This window comes from Raphanus sativus, chromosome 2, assembly GCF_000801105.2.
Source record: "Raphanus sativus cultivar WK10039 chromosome 2, ASM80110v3, whole genome shotgun sequence".
Lineage (NCBI taxonomy): Eukaryota > Viridiplantae > Streptophyta > Magnoliopsida > Brassicales > Brassicaceae > Raphanus > Raphanus sativus.
This window is the reverse complement of record NC_079512.1, coordinates 4294018-4310757: the sequence shown is the minus strand read 5'-3', so window position 1 is coordinate 4310757 and position 16740 is coordinate 4294018. Positions and strand designations below refer to the sequence as shown.

The window sequence follows — 16740 nt, the reverse complement described above, 5'->3', positions numbered from 1 at the left end:
TGTCCATGCAACGAATAAATACTTTGTGTCTGCATCGCTTGACAGTACGTGGTGCTTCTATGACATGTCCTCCGGTTTATGCCTGGCCCAGGTTCGCAAACTTCTTATCCAGTCTGATACCTGTTTTTCAAGTTTCAGATTATCGCTTCATACATTGTTTATGGAAAGCATAGGAAACATGAGCGATGCGAAATAAGACAATAGAAGAAAACAAACTTTTCTTCGACGTGTCTTTCTCATGCCTGTTGTTATTTTTCAGGTAACAGATGATTCCGAAAAGGTGGATTACACGGCTGCTGCTTTCCATCCTGATGGTCTCATTCTTGGAACTGGTACTGCTCAATCTATTGTCAAAATCTGGGATGTAAAAAGTCAGGTAAAAATCTCCCTTGATTTTCTTTCTCCATCAGCTCTTGAGATCATCAAACGTTTTTTTAGTATTCTCCATCTGTTCTCACCTTAATTTAATCTTTCTCTGTCGGCTAATAGGCAAACGTGGCGAAGTTCGGTGGACACACTGGAGAGATCACATCTGTATCATTCTCTGAAAACGGCTATTTCCTCGCGGTGGGTACTTTGACTCAACTAAACAGAAAGACCGATATCACCGGCGTCCACTTTGGCTGAACCTATTTTTCCTTTCTTATTTGTTCAGACTGCTGCGCTGGATGGTGTTAGGTTGTGGGACCTGCGCAAGCTAAAGAACTTCCGAACATTTGAATTTCCAGACGCAAACTCAGGTATTCAACTACCTGAGCACCTCTCACTAGTCCATTTTGTTGATTGTGGTATTCCGTATTCATTTCTAAGACATGAATGAAATTTATTTTGCAGTGGAGTTTGACCATAGCGGATCTTATCTTGGCATTGCTGCTTCAGATATAAGGTGAGGTTTACATTGATTTAAAGAGACTTGTGCAAATTTAAGAACATGTGGTCTCTAGAAATGCCGTGCGTGTATATGTGTATGTTGCTCTTGCGGATCAGACTAATAATAACACTTGTGCATTTCAACGTTTCAGAGTATTCCAAACGGCGAGTGTAAAAGCAGAGTGGAACCCCGTAAAGACACTTCCTGATCTGTCCGGTACAGGTATGTCATTTGATTAAGCTTTTGGAGTCACTGTTCTTCTCTTCCTTTTTTAAAGTCTATTATGCAGACATTGTAAATTCATGATGAACTTGCAGGTAAAGCAACATGTGTTAAGTTTGGTCCTGACGCCAAATACGTAGCAGTCGGTTCAATGGACCGTAATCTCAGGATATTTGGTTTACCTAGCACTGACAGCACTGAAGATTCTGCACAAGATTCATGAATAGAAGATGCCTCTCAAGTCTCACCGTCAAGAGCAGAGCCTTGGCTTTCTTATAGAAACTTAAACCTTCCACTAGGGCATCATTTGCTAGAAAATAACTAAATTCTTGTTTCAACAATAATATTTTGTATTTATCTTTAATTTTACTACAATTTGCAATAATTTGTCACATCTCTCTACGCTGTTGTTTAAACAATTTGATATAAGTGAAATAAATAGTATAACTAAGACAGAATAAAGTTTGATTGGAATGAGCTGTATATACTCTGTTGTAAATTAGTGCTGCATATATTTTTTATGTAGAATTTTAGCTACAAAAATAAATAAATGAAACTATTTTTTGTAAGTTTTCTAAATAAAAATATATTCTTTCGGTTTCATAATAAATGTTATCTTAATTTCATTATTTTGTTTCAAAATAAAGATAAGTCTCATGTTACAACTTTATTGTAACTTTATATATATCAAATCTATTTTTACCCTTTTAAATAACCAATAAACTTTTATTTATATCATTTTTATTTAATTATTCATGCATTAAATAGAAGTATATCAAACTATTACTTCCTATGTTTCAAAATGTTACATATTTTAAACTTTTCAATCATATTAATAAAATATATTAAATTTTATATATGTATGTATGCATAATTTTTTGTGATTATATTTTTCTATAATTTTAAGTCAATAAAAATTTAATAAATGTAATTAATTTTGAAGTTTGTAGTTAGAAAATAAAACATGTATTGAAAATGTAAAAAAATAGATTTTTTTGAAACAGATAATCTATTTAATACAGATGGACCAATCTATTTAAAAAAACATAGAACTCATGCCCAAAGTAAGACATAGTTGGTTCATCAGTGATACAACCATTTAGCTAAGTAAAGATTTCAATTTCAGAAGATAATCTAGTTCAAATTAATTAAAGTGAAAGAAGGTAAGAAATGTTTGGATTCATGTCACATAATCAAGATATTTACACTATTTAATGTAAAATAATTAAATTGTTACCTAAAAAGGAAAGATATTTAAAAATTAAATAGTCCAATCAAAGATTTAACAAAAAGAAAGAAAAAGAAAGTCAAACACCTGTTTTAGTCTGTAGAAGAAGAGGATTTGTGATTCTTCATAAATTCCAAGTTTTTTTTGTGAAATCAAATCCTATAGAAAGACCACAATTAAGAAAAAAAGATGGATCATATTTATCATCAATGTCGAAAGAGGTTTTCCTTCAAGAAGGCAACAATAGCTCTGACTATCGTCAACGTGCTCATCTTCCTCTTCCTCCTTCGCGGCTTTTTCACTTCATCGCCATCTTCTTCTTCTTCCTCTCCCCGAATCATTTCAGGTTTGTTACGATCTGATCTCTCTTTCTCGTATGTGTTGCTTCTACAAAGCTGAGAATGGATTTGAAGAATACTTTAGATTCTGCCTGTTGAACTGATCACTTGGAGTTGTTGTGCTCATTGTCCATGGAAACTGTTGTCTTGCTTTTGACATTGTGTTCTTAAAATGTTTTGTTCTTTTTGGCTTTCCTTGTTTCATTCCTTCACCATACCGCACCCTTTGATAAATGCAGCTCGGCTTCGGTATATCAAGGAGGCCCGAGAGATTAGGCTTGCCATGCAACCTTTAGAGCTCATCAAAAGAGTACGTAAACTTACACTGTTTACATTACCGTAGCATTTTTTTGCAAAGCCAAATATGCCATCACTATCTGTCTTTGAATGATAGGTCAAAGAAATACAACAGGAGGCATTTGCAGGACGTGAAACAGAGCAGCAGAAAGATGTGAAGCAGAACACAGCCGTTGATCTGGCTAAACGGCCTAAAGCTTTTCTCCCCACAAACGAGGAATCAAGCTTGAAAGGTAAAAAACTGTCAACAATAATCTTTTGTTGGTTATTATGCTATGTGATTTAGATCAGAAACAAAAAAGAAAATACATACAAAGAGGGTTTTGATTTGTCACTCACAAATGTTCTCTAAACCACACAGCATTGGAAGAATGGCGAAAGCGGAAAATGGAACGAGCAAGACAACGGGACCTTGAGAAAACTGGAGGTGTTTCATCATCCAAAACACCATAAAAGACACTAACTATATTCGAAAGGCAAAGAAGTAAAAAGGAAAGCATCGGAAACGTTGTAACTTCTCCGACATTTAACTTCACAAACCTTGTTATACACCAAATCAATATTCAGTACCATCTACCATAATTATAGTTTTAAAATGATTTTTGTTAAAAACTTAAACAGAATATGACATCTAAAACTATCCAAACCTGTATAAAATGTAAAAAATTTCAATATTACATAGCCAATCAATATGCGGTTCAAAATATATGAACGTTAATTAATGCCAGGCCAGTATTCATGTTTTGTGGAGAGAACGAAACAAGATTCGGCATGGGGAAAAGCCGCTTCGTTTGCCAAGTCCGAAGAAGTTTATTAATATAGGGACTAGGAACAAGCTGAGTCTGATGAGAACTAAAGGTGGAAAGCGTAGAGAAGAAGTTCTCCAATTTTGGTTTGCAACAAGATTGTAAATAGCTGATAGAAGTTGAGTAGATTCAAAATTGATTGGAGTAGATTTTAAGATATGCAACTCTTGTTGTAACAAAGTTTTTTTGATGAATAAAATTTAACATTTATTTTTAATAAAAAATCTATTATAAGTAGTTGCTGACGATACTTACCAATATATGGTAGCCTCCAACGTTTAAGATGATAAAGCATAAGGAGATCATATAAAAATTCACTTAAAGATTCGAGCTGAATGACAACACTGGATATTATCCAACACTTTGGAATACAAGACACGTGTTCCCACCACCTGTAACCAGCTAAACAAAGAAGATCCTCTGTGCATGGCACGTGCTCCTCGCCAAGAAACGACCTGAAGCTTTGTGTATATAAACTATATATGTCACATATCCTATCAATCGATCATCACCGAACAAGTAGAGCTTCTGTTGGATAAGAGTTGCAAAGAAGTAGAGATCAGAGGAGTTGAATAGAAGGGGAAACGAGGAAATTGAAAAATGGTGACGCCGGTCGGAAGGAACATAGCAGCACCATTGCTGCTCTTGAATCTGGTTATGTACCTTATTGTACTTGGTTTCGCTAGTTGGTGTGTTAATAAATACATCAACGGCCAGACCAACCACCGACGTAAACTCTTCTTCACGTCGCTCTCTATTCGTACATTTGACCATTTTAAATAATTTATTCGATGTTGTTAGTTATTGCTTAGGTTTTGTAGGCAATGGAGCAACCCCCTTCTTCCTTACATTCTCGATCTTAGCAGCCGTTATAGAGATAGCGTCGAAGTTCGCCGGAGCTAACCGTATTAGAATGAGAGATAGCGTCGAAGTTCTTCCTTAAATTTTTAATAAAATTTTCTTTAAATATTTATTTTTAATAATATTATTTAAAAAATATTAATGGGAAGGATCTAATTTTATTTTTGCCCCATAGGTCCCTGTTTCTATTGAGCAGGCCCTGGAATAAGGGCATATGGGAAAAAAATACAGTAACTTTTATCAATTTCTTGAACACTAATGAGAGTAGTATTCCAGACGATAGTATCCTCTTCTATCTATAGAAAAAGTTAATGCATAAGTGAATGATACATACAACTTTATCAATTAGAAAATGTCAAACATGTGTAATAGATTTCATGTAATGTGTAAAGACAAATTATGCGTGTTAAAAGCTTGGCTAAGGAGTTATACAGATGGACCAATCAATTGGAGAAAAACATATAAAATATAACCATGCTTTTTTTTTTTTTTTTGAAACACCCATTCATTAAATCATTTAAGTCTCTAAAACAGAGTTGGTTGAGGCCATAATGGCAAATTCAGCAGCTAAGACCTGCTTTGCTAAATTATCAGCCAACCTATTTCTCTCACGCGAGATCCAGGAAAAGGAAACAAATTCAAACGAAGAAGCGATAGATAATATATCAGCCACAATGCCGTATAATTCCGCGAAGGAAGCATCCGACTTCAGAGCTTTGATGAGAAGAGAGCAGTCCGATTCACAGTGTATGCGAGGGAGAGCAAGATCTCTGCATTTCATGAGTGCCGTCCGAAGAGCGAGGCCCTCTGCCATAAGAGGGGAGCTAACGAATCTGGCGGTGGAGGAGAAAGAGGCAACTCTGCTTCGATCTTCCGTTATCCAGCCCAAGCCTGCAGTTTTTGAAGCCTCATTCCAGGCTGCGTCCGTCCTGACCAAAACACAGTTAGGATGGTTCTGTATGGTCGGCAAGGAGGTTTTCATTGTCGATGGTTTCTTCATTTGGCTTCTGCTCCACTCAGCCGCTGCTGCTACAGCCAATGAGATGGTTTCTTCCACTGTGATAATCCTATTATTGAAGACGAGGTTGTTTCTGGACTTCCAGATTTGCCAAATATAACCATGCCTAAAATTAAACAATTGTTCTCTAAACCGCGCAGCACTTGGAGATTGGCGAAAGCGGAAAATGGAACGAGCAAAACAACGTGATCTTGAGAAAACCGAAGGAGTTTCATCATCCAAATATAATGACACTATTAACTCTCAAGAAGCTATCCGATTTTCACTTTTACCAAAAGAAGAAGAAGAAGATATTAGATTATCATGGCGGCTACTATATAAAACTATGTAAACAATACAAAGTCTCAGAAAATATTCATATTACTATCATATACATACATGTTTGAAAGGTAAAGAAATACAAAGGAAAATATCTGAAATGTTTTAATTAATGTTTCCTATATTAAACTTCACAAACCTTGTTATAGAACAAACAATATTCAGTACTACTTCCTCCGTTCTCAAAAATAAGTTTTTCTAGATTTTATTCTTATTCAACGAAGATAATTTTTTTAAATATTTTAAAGAACATTAATTGTGAATATTTGAATTGATTAAATTTTATTGGAGAATAATTATTAGAAAGTGTATAGAAAAATAAATAGTAAACTAAGTTGTAAATATTTATTATATTTTTAATAAACATAAAAACTCTAGAAAATCTTATTTTCTAGAACATAGGGACTATTTAATATGTAGCAAAACACTTGTATCAAACATACTGTCATGCAAGTAATTAATAACCTTTATACATATTTCAACCTAACTAAATGATGGCCTGTATATTCGTGCGAATTAATATATATTAAAATAATTAAAATAAAGAAATTATTTAATTATTGTGAAATTGCCATTTTCACTAATATAGTTTATTAGGACAACGAGTGGTCCATTAACGACAATCTGTCATGCAAACAAGGTTCCTCCTTTTCAAATTCGGGTCAAATCGATAAATCCGGTAATTCGATATGTAATCCATTTTAGAATAAAATCTATTTAAAAATTCGATAAAATTCACAAAAAACTTAAAATTTGGTATCCGGCTACTGGTTGAACTTGTGGTTGACCCAATAGATATTAAAAAATTATTAAAATATATTTAGTATTCTAAATAAGAAGTTAAATTTTTAGTTTTATACTATCTTCTTCCTCTGTTGCCAACTATGTATGTCATTTGACTCAGTTTTTTTTTACTATATAGGTCCTTTGACTTTTTATGTTTTTTCGTTTCTTTTTTGTTTATCGTGAATATCACTTACATTATATTTATAGTTTTGATTTTTATTTGTGAATTTTTAGATTTTGATGAATATTTTACTATACTACATGTACAATGAAATAAACGATGATTGAGAAAAAAAATAGTTGATGTCATTTGGTATCTATAATCTATTACAATTTTATATTTTACTTTTGGTTTATTTTGGATTTAAATTTTAATTTCATTATATAAAGTAGACATTTAAATACTTATGGATTTTAAGCCTTAATTTTTCTAATAATGTTAACTAGTCTAAATTTTTTTTTTGATATTTTGTATGTGAAATGAAATTTTTTTTTTTTTTAAAAACTAAATTTACATTTTTATATATTTTTAAAACATAAAATATCTCCTATATTTTATTAAATATGTAAAATATTATTATATAAATAAATCTAGTAATTTATTAATTTGTGGTTTGCCAGCGGATCCAATAATTTTGTAAGCCAGTTAGTCGTTCGGTTCAGTGGTCGGATCGAATTTTAAAACATTGAATACACCTTATTATCCCAAAAACAACAGTTTATTTAAAATTTTATTATTTTCTTTGACAAATAAATGATAATATTATAACCCAATATTATTTGAGTGCTCGTGTAGATAAAAAAAATCAGCGAGCGCACGGATAATGACATATACATAGCATTTTTTTGTCTGTTGGATTAGTTGTGCAACTGCCTTGCCCTTCTTTATGCCTTTTGACACATTCGGCTTGACACACCTGTTGGGGACATGTTCCATTTTCGTTTCGTAATACCCTTCTACATTGGTTGCCACTTTTTCCTTTCTGAGCAATCGCCATTTCACCTATTATTATAACAATTAAAACATAATCTTAGTTTTATATTTAAAACAGAAAATCATTGTTTTGTAAACATATGTTTGGAGAATTTCCTTCACAAATAGAAAAAAACTGAAAGTCTAAAACATCTTCTTTCTTATTCATTGATTACTCTTAAAAGATCATTAAACTCGATATTATAGAATTAGACATATAGTTTATATAGGTGTATAAAATAAAACACATCAATAAAATTTATATTAGAAGGATTATATAATGTATCAATAAATTTGTAAATCAAAATACAAACCGAACAGAAAAATTGTGAGCATAAGAAAACCAATAAGCCAAGGTTTGAAAGCAACTTTCATCTTCGATAGTGAAATAATGGTGTTTTCAAAATTAGAGGTAAAGAAGTACATTTATAGATGAATCACAAATTAAAACATGTCTAATTTAAGCTATGCATATATATGCAAATTCCGATATAAATGGATCTAGTTTGACCAAAAAATCTCATCTATAATTTTATTTATTTATTATCTAAGTTTGTGAATTTTGGATGTAAACATTATATCTAAAACTCCAAATACTTAAATATCTTTCAATACAAAACATAATTGGTTTTGTATTAATTATTATTATTATTATTATATTCTAGGAGTGAAATCACATTTTTCGTTAAAATTGCAATCACGTTTTTAACCACAAAACGATTAAATCTTATATTTTCACGTAAACTGCTAAATCATGTATTTTCACAAAATTGTGATAGAGTAGAAATTTTTAATAAGAAACCCAAACCTTGTACTATGGACAGTGTTTCTACAGCTGTCACTCACAAATGTTCTCTAAACCACACAGCATTGGAAGAATGGCGAAAGCGGAAAATGGAACGAGCAAGACAACAGGACCTTGAGAAAACTGGAGGTGTTTCATCATCCAAAACATCATAAAAGACACCAATCCTCAAAAAAGCAGATTATCATGGCTACTGCTATATAAAATTTTATATAAGTCTCATAGATATTCATATTACTATCATCATATATGTGTATATATATATATATATATGTTTGAAAGGCAAAGAAGTAAAAAGGAAAGCATCTGAAACGTTGTAACTTCTCCGACATTTAACTTCACAAACCTTGTTATACACCAAAACAATAATCAGTACCATCTACCATAATTATAGTTTTAAAATGATTTTTGTTAAAATCTTAAACAGAATATGACTTCTAAATTAAGTTACAAAAAAAAAGACTTCTAGACCTATCCAAACCTGTATAAAATGTAAAAGAATTCAATATTACATAGCCAATCAATATGCGGTTCAAAATATATGAACGTTAATTAACGCCAGGCGAACTATTATAAATAATTGCTGACGATACTTACCAATATATGGTAGCCTCGAACGTTTAATATGATAAAGCATAAGGAGATCATATAAAAGAGTTCACTTGGAGATTCGAGCTGAATGACAACACTGGATATTATCCAACACTTTGGAATACAAAACACGTGTGCCCACCACCTGTAACCAGCTAAACAAAGAAGGTCCTCTGTGCATGGCACGTGCTCCTCGCCAAGAAACGACCTTAAGCTTTGTGTATATAAACTATATATGTCACATATCCTATCAATCGATCATCACCGAACAAGTAGAGCTTCTGTTGGATAAGAGTTGCAAAGAAGTAGAGATCAGAGGAGTTGAATAAAGGGGAAACGAGGACATTGAAAAATGGTGACGCCGGTCGGAAGGAACATAGCAGCACCATTGCTGCTCTTGAATCTGGTTATGTACCTTATTGTACTTGGTTTCGCTAGTTGGTGTGTTAATAAATACATCAACGGCCAGACCAACCACCCAAGTAAACTCTTCTTCACGTCTCTCTCTATTCGTACATTTGACCATTTTAAATAATTTATTCGGTGTTGTTAGTTATTGCTTAGGTTTTGTAGGCAATGGAGCAGCCCCCTTCTTCCTTACATTCTCGATCTTAGCAGCCGTTATAGGGATAGCGTCGAAGTTCGCCGGAGCTAACCGTATTAGATTCTTTTTTCTCTTTTTGGTAATCCTGTTACCGCTCTTGCCATGGGGTAATGCATCATATACGTATATATTTACCAAAAGCATATTGTGGTGTATATGAATGGTTCATGTGGGGAAGTTATTGGAACTATAATGGGTGTAAGTGTGTAATTGGTTACAAATGAAATGAATATATAAAATGAATACAATAATCATTCCACTTAGTCCAACCGTTTCGATTTAGAATGATTTTTCAAATGAAAGTTAATTTTTTTCTGTCGAACAATATGGAATGTTATGAAATAAAATATTCTTTCATTTTTCGGGTGAATAATTTTTGGAGTTTTTCATCGTAACACTAGTGAATAATTTTTGGAATATACAGTATGAATTAAGCATTCAGAAAAAAATTATTCCCAAAAATACATTTCAGCTGCGACCAATGTGTTTGGCGTGTGACTTGTAGCTTGTATTACAATGAGATGTCACATCAATTTTTCGAAGTATAAGAGCATAATTAACCATAACATCTAATATGTAATGCTTAATCAATTTTTTAACAATAAAAATATGTTAAGCAATTTTCCTAAGCAACTTCTAATAAATCTTTTCCAATGCAAGCATTTTATTCATGAGTTCTTAAAAAAAAATTATTTAAGATAAAATTTATTTATTATATAAAACATATTAAAAGTTAACATTTAAAACATAGATTCAATTTCTGCTCATTGTCTACCACCGGATCCTTGCTCGTGTTTAGCCATGCGCTAACGAGCACTAGATCATCTGTGACAGACCATTTCTTCCTTCCTTTACGCGCTGGAGATGAGTCTTCACAGAAGCTTGGAGTTTGAGAAGGAAGTTGTGATGATCCATGTGAAAAACTTCCATACGGAAAGGTTTCAGGAATGAAAGTCTCTTCCTGACTCTGCAACATCTCAGTAAAACTGGATGTATGATCCATATTAATATGTGAGAGAAGAGAGGAAGAAGAAGAAGTGTGTTTGAAGATGAAAAGAAAGTGAGAAAGATGTGGTTTTAATACATGAAAAGAGAAGAAAATCGTCTTTAATTGGCTTTACTCAACAATGTATCTAACATATTTATTATCTACCAACACAACCATTAATCGAGCATTCATCACAACTATAACCTAACTCTAACCAGCATTTATTATCCTAACCAGCAGATGAAAGCAATTAAGAAAAAAAACAAAAAAATATTAAGAAGTTTTGCTCACTTACCTAACCAGCAGATGAAGCAATCAAGTAGTCAGATCACTGATCTTTGCGTCATCCCCGCGCCATAAACCTCCAACAAATAAGCTGTCTTTGCCTCCTCACATGATTCATCTACGCAAATAACCAATAAACTACCTTAATTAGCATTCACAAATAATCAACTTGTTTGAACAAACCAGCAAATGGTTCTAAAGAGTTTTCAGACAACAATACAAGACACTCTCTGTCTGTTCTGTTTAAAACCGTAATCACAATCAGATAAAGCTTGAAACAACAATACACTTAACTAAAACTTAAAACCGTAATCACAATCAGACTAAGCTTGAAACCGTAATCGGCAAAGCTTTACAATGACACACAAAATTGTTATCACAATCATTAACTTAACTAAAGCTCGAATTGAAACGAGAAGGATGCAATAGTTGGGAAGTGAGAACTTATCTCCAACAGTCGTCGGCGGAGGAACCAACAGAGTCTTCGGCGGAGGAGACAACAGAGTCGTCGGCGGAGGAGCCAACAGAGTCCTCCTCGGTTTCGATCGTCGGTTAGGCTGAGAAGGCGGAGGAATCTCCGTGAGGAGCCAGAGAGACGTTGTCTGTCGTCGGTTTCGATCCTTGATCCGATGGAGAAGACGAGACAACTGGGACGAGACTCCGTGAAGACAAAAGAGTCGTCCTCGGTTCCGATCGTCGGTTTCGGCAGAGAACGCGGAGGAGATCGTTGGGTCTCTCCTCTTGACGGAGAAGACGATGAATCGAGAGACAGAGACGAGAAAGAGAACAAAAGAAAGAAAAAAAAAAGAAAAAAAAGAAGAAGGCCAAATCAAACAATGACACATGGTTTGAAACCCACCAAAAATTCGCTCACAAAAAACCTTAGCTAAGTATCGAAATTAACTTGTGTTATTATTTGTGATTTAATTAAGTCATTCTTTTTGTCTAAGCACCCCCATTAAATGCTGCGTTAATGATGCTCTAAGGGCATCATTATCGGTAGATGTCCTTAGAAAAAAGATTTTATTTTTTATTTTTTATTTTTTTATCTGTAAAAAAAATAAATCAACTCGCAAGTCACCCGATAGAATCCGCGAATAGTGCAAGTAATTCTTTATAAATGTTTGTTAATTAACGACATTTAATCTTGGTTTTGCCAATAATGTGGGACCTCATCACCTCCCACCACCTAAGGATTTGTGTAAAACACACCGATAATGATGGTCTAAAGTTGGCATGCAATCGAATGAACATAGTGCCGGCTTAGTATGGGGCTGTCAGTGCCACCGCTCCAGGCTTGACTCAAAAGATTTATTTTCATTTTTTTGTTAATTTATTCATTTTATTAATATGTATAACTAAAATTTAAACCAGATAATATTAAATATTTATTAATAAAATATCAAATGAAAACAGATATAATAGCTATTTTATGATAATTTTAAATATTTATTTTTAATAGTATTATTTAAAAAATATTAATGGGAAGGGTCTAATTTTATTTTTGCCCCATAGGTTCCTGTTTCTATTGAGCAGCCCTGGAATAAGGGCCTATGGGAAAAAAATACAGTAACTTTTATCAATTTCTTGAACACTAATGAGAGTAGTATTCCAGACGATAGTATTCTCTTCTATCTATAGAAAAAGTTAATGCATAAGTGAATGATACGAAAATGTCAAACATGTGTAATAGATTTCATGTAATGTGTAAAGACAAATTATGCGTGTTAAAAGCTTGGCTAAAGTTATATACAGATGGACCAATCAATTGGAAAAAAAAATACTCCATTTGTTTCATATTAGATGATGTTTTACATCAATGCATACATATTAAGAAATCTATTTGTTTCCTTAAAATAACATTAAAATATAAGTTTATTTAATTATAAAAGTAAATATTAAAAACATAATTGACTACACTGTTTTTGATAAAGATAAAGTTGCCTAGATATGTGAAAACATCATCTATTCTGAAACAACAAACTACACCTAAAACATCATGTAAATTGAAACAGAGGGAGTATAAAATATAATCATGCCTAAACTTAAACAAATGTTCTCTAAACTGCGCAGCACTTGGAGATTGGCGAAAGCGGAAAATGGAACGAGCAAAACAACGTGATCTTGAGAAAACCGAAGGAGTTTCATCATCCAAAACATCATAATGACACTATTAACTCTCAAGAAGCTATCCGATTTTCACTTTTACAAAAAAAAAAAGAAGATATTAGATTATCTTTTTTTTTTGCTTAAATAAAAACAGTGAATAAAATGGACAAGTGGAGAATCGAGACTGGGTTTAGCGGGGGCAGGGAGAGTGCTTTAGCTAACCTAGCTGCAAGATTTTTATAATATTAGATTTCTATATAAAACTACGTAAACAATACAAAGTCTCAGAAAATATTCATGTTACTATCATATACATACATGTTTGAAAGGTAAAGAAATACAAAGGAAAATATCTGAAATGTTGTAATTAATGTTTCCTATATTAAACTTCACAAACCTTGTTATACAACAAACTATATTCAGTACTATTCTTCCGTTTTCGAAAGTAATTTTTTTTAGATTTTATTATTTTTCTACGAAAATATTTTTTTAAAAATTTTAAGATATTTTATATACTTCTGAAAAATATTAATTGTGAATATTTGAATTGATTAAATTTTATTGGAGAGTAATTATTAGAAAGTGTATAGAAAAATAAATAGTAAACTAAGTTGTAAATATTTAATATATTTTTAATAAACATAAAAACTCTAGAAAATCTTATTTTCTAGATCACAGAGACTAAAAACACTTGCATCAAACATACTGTCATGAAAGTAATTAATAACCTTTATACATATTACAAGCTAACTAAATGATGGTCTGTACATTCTTGCGAATTAATATATACTAGATTGTAACCCGCACGTCCGTGCGGATATATATATTTTAGATATAAAATTGGCAGTTTAATGGTAATTTTTTGGAGTTTGGTTTATATCCACATCAGTTTTGGGTTCGATTCTTCCTAGGAATCAAATTATCATTATATGATCCGGTTAGATTTGGAATTCGATCCAAGTAGTTAACATGGTGGGCTGTAACAGACAATTGATCCATTCTTTTGCATTAATCGGAAGGCATTCCAAATTTGGGTTAGACAATTGTGTGGTAGTCAATCTACTCTGTAACACTAAGTGCGTTTTCCAAGACTGACTGAATCAGCCGATAGAATATATCAAGAATATATAATTTTAGATATTATCGTAAATTTTTTAAATATATGATTTACATTTTAGTGTTACATATTATATAATTTTATAATCTTATTATTTACATTTTTTACTCTATATTATTAATATATAGTAATTTGTCCATACATTTTACCTTGTTATAAATTACTACTACATATTAATATTATTTTGAATATGATAGAATAAATTTATATATTAAAAGTTATTAAATGTTACCACATATTTTTTTGTGTTTCATTATAAAAATTATATTTTAGCGCATATAACTTTATCTTTTGCAAAATTTGGACTATTATCATTTTGAGTTTGCAATCTTTATTTTGAAATTTGTATATTTGGTCAGGAGAAATTTGGAAAATAATATAACTATTTTTGAATTTGAAAGATTATATGATTTTGGATTTTTTCGTCACTAAATTATATGATTTTGGATTTTGGTAAGATATTTTAAATTTTTCTCAACATATTTTTATAACTAAGAAACTAAAATTTTATAGTTAAAATTTATTTTTATTAAAATATTTAAGGAATTATTAAAAATTCAATAATTTTCTAATAGTATATTTTATAAATAACATATGAGTTAAAGATTTTATATACTACTATAGTTTGTATATAATCATTATAAATAATATATTCTCGTGAGTTTCAAAATAAATAATAAATAATATATAGTTGTAGATATACAGTTAAACATATGCTAAGAATTTTATATTTGATTTAATATACACCCGTCCATCTAGAATCATTGTATACTATAATTAGTCGTGCATTGATAAGGTCCAGTTGCAATTTAATGGCTTTGGTTTAGTAGATGAGGCGCTGGTTTAGTGTTATGGTACCACACGGTTTAGTTTAAGTAAGTTTATGATATTTATATAAGTAACATTTAATTAGACTGTAATATATTTGAAAGAGTCCAAAATTTAAATGATAACTTAAAACAGTAGATAAAAAACAGGACCCTAAATTAATAGATTAGATTAAAATAATTAAAATTAATAAATTATTTAATTATTGTGAAATTGCCATTTTCACTAATATAGTCTATTAGGACAACGAGTGGTCCATTAACGACAATCTGTCATGCAAACAAGGTTCCTTCTTTTCGAATTCGGGTTGAATCGATAAATCCGGTAATTCGATATGTAATCCATTTTAGGATTAAATATATTTAAAACTCCGATAACATTTACAAAAAAATTAACACCTGGTATCTGACTACTGGTTAAACTTGTGGTATAGATATTAAAATAATGTTAAAATATATTTGGTATTTTAAATAAGAAGTTAAATATTTAGTTTTATACTATCTTCTTCCTCTGTTTCCAACTATGTATGTCATTTGACTCAGTTTTTTTACTATGTATGTCCTTCGACTTTTTATGTTTTTTATTTATTTTTTGTTTATCGTGAATATCACTTACATTATATTTGTAGTTTTGATTTTTATTTGTGAATTTTAGATTTGATGAATATTTTACTATACTACATGTACAATGAAATAAACGATGATTGAGAGAAAAAAATTAGTTGATGTCATTTGGTATCAATAATCTATTACAATTTGATATTTTACTTTTGGTTTATTTTGGATTTAAATTTTCATTTCATTATTCAAAGTAGACATTTAAATACTTATGGATTTTAAGCCTTATTTTTTTCACTAATGTTGTCTAGTCTAAATTATTTTTTGATATTTTTTATGTGAAATGAAAAAAAACAAAAAAACTAAATTAACGTATTTTTATATATATTTAAAACAAAAAATATCTCTTATATTTTTTTTTCAATATGTAAAATATTATTATATAAAGAAATCTAGTAATTTATTAATTTGTGGTTTGCCAACGGTCGATCCAATAATTTTGTAATCCAGTTAGTCGTTCGATTTAGTGGTCCGATCGGATTTTAAAACATTGAACACACCTTATTATCCCAGAAAACCAACAACAATTATTTAAACTTTTTTTTATTTTCTTTGACAAATAAATGATAATATTATAACCCAATATTATTTGAGTGCTTGTGTAGATAAAAAAATCAGCGAGCGCACGGATAATGACATACACATCGCAATTTTTTGTCTATTGGATTAGTTGTGCAACTGCCTACCCCTTCTTTATGCCTTTTGACACATTCGGCTTGACACACCTGGTAGGGACATGTTCCACTTTTATTTCGTAATACCCTATTACATTGCTTGCCACCTTTTACTTTCGGAGCAATCGCCGTTTCACCTATTATTATAACAATTAAAACATAATCTTAGTTTTTATATTTAAAACAGAAAATCATTGTTTTGTAAAATATATGTTTGGAGAATTTCCTTCACAAATAGAGAAAAACTGAAAGTCTAAAACATCTTAAAAAATCATTAAACTCGATATTACAGAATTAGACATACAATTTATATAGGTGTATAAAATAAACCACATCAATAAAATTTATATTAGAAGGCTTATATAATATATTAGAAGGCTTATATAATATATTAATAAAGTTGC

The 16740-nt window shown here is 31.1% G+C and overlaps 2 protein-coding genes and 2 long non-coding RNA genes across 4 annotated transcripts; 3 read left to right on the top strand and 1 right to left on the bottom strand.

Moving 5' to 3' along the window:
- Positions 1-2446: 2446 nt before the first annotated feature.
- LOC108836613 (uncharacterized) lies at positions 2447-3530 on the top strand. The gene is made up of 4 exons (XM_056995361.1): positions 2447-2667; positions 2899-2969; positions 3054-3189; positions 3318-3530. Exons 1-4 carry the CDS (start codon positions 2511-2513, stop codon positions 3407-3409), a joined length of 456 nt encoding a protein of 151 aa, XP_056851341.1. The 5' UTR covers positions 2447-2510; the 3' UTR covers positions 3410-3530.
- A 1620-nt stretch (positions 3531-5150) lies between these two features.
- On the top strand, positions 5151-6083 carry LOC108836614 (uncharacterized). Its single transcript, XM_018609749.2, has 2 exons — positions 5151-5707; positions 5782-6083. Exons 1-2 carry the CDS (start codon positions 5175-5177, stop codon positions 5828-5830), a joined length of 582 nt encoding a protein of 193 aa, XP_018465251.2. The 5' UTR covers positions 5151-5174; the 3' UTR covers positions 5831-6083.
- Positions 6084-9168: 3085 nt separating this feature from the next.
- Positions 9169-9861, top strand: LOC130500378 (uncharacterized). The gene is made up of 2 exons (XR_008939000.1): positions 9169-9596; positions 9679-9861. It is a non-coding gene; the product is annotated as an uncharacterized LOC130500378 (long non-coding RNA).
- A 528-nt stretch (positions 9862-10389) lies between these two features.
- LOC130500376 (uncharacterized) lies at positions 10390-11906 on the bottom strand. Its single transcript, XR_008938998.1, has 2 exons — positions 11002-11906; positions 10390-10704 (listed from the first exon to the last, which is right to left on the bottom strand). It is a non-coding gene; the product is annotated as an uncharacterized LOC130500376 (long non-coding RNA).
- Positions 11907-16740: the final 4834 nt, after the last annotated feature.

Bases quoted from the DNA above. Each gene is read 5' to 3' on its own strand.
- LOC108836614 (XM_018609749.2), top strand. From the start codon at position 5,175: ATGGCAAATTCAGCAGCTAAGACCTGCTTTGCTAAATTATCAGCCAAC. The intron at 5,708-5,781 runs GTTGTTTCTGGA...TAAACCGCGCAG, and splicing joins ATCCTATTATTGAAGACGAG to CACTTGGAGATTGGCGAAAG.
- LOC108836613 (XM_056995361.1), top strand. From the start codon at position 2,511: ATGGATCATATTTATCATCAATGTCGAAAGAGGTTTTCCTTCAAGAAG. The intron at 2,970-3,053 runs GTACGTAAACTT...TTTGAATGATAG, and splicing joins CTTTAGAGCTCATCAAAAGA to GTCAAAGAAATACAACAGGA. The intron at 3,190-3,317 runs GTAAAAAACTGT...TAAACCACACAG, and splicing joins CGAGGAATCAAGCTTGAAAG to CATTGGAAGAATGGCGAAAG.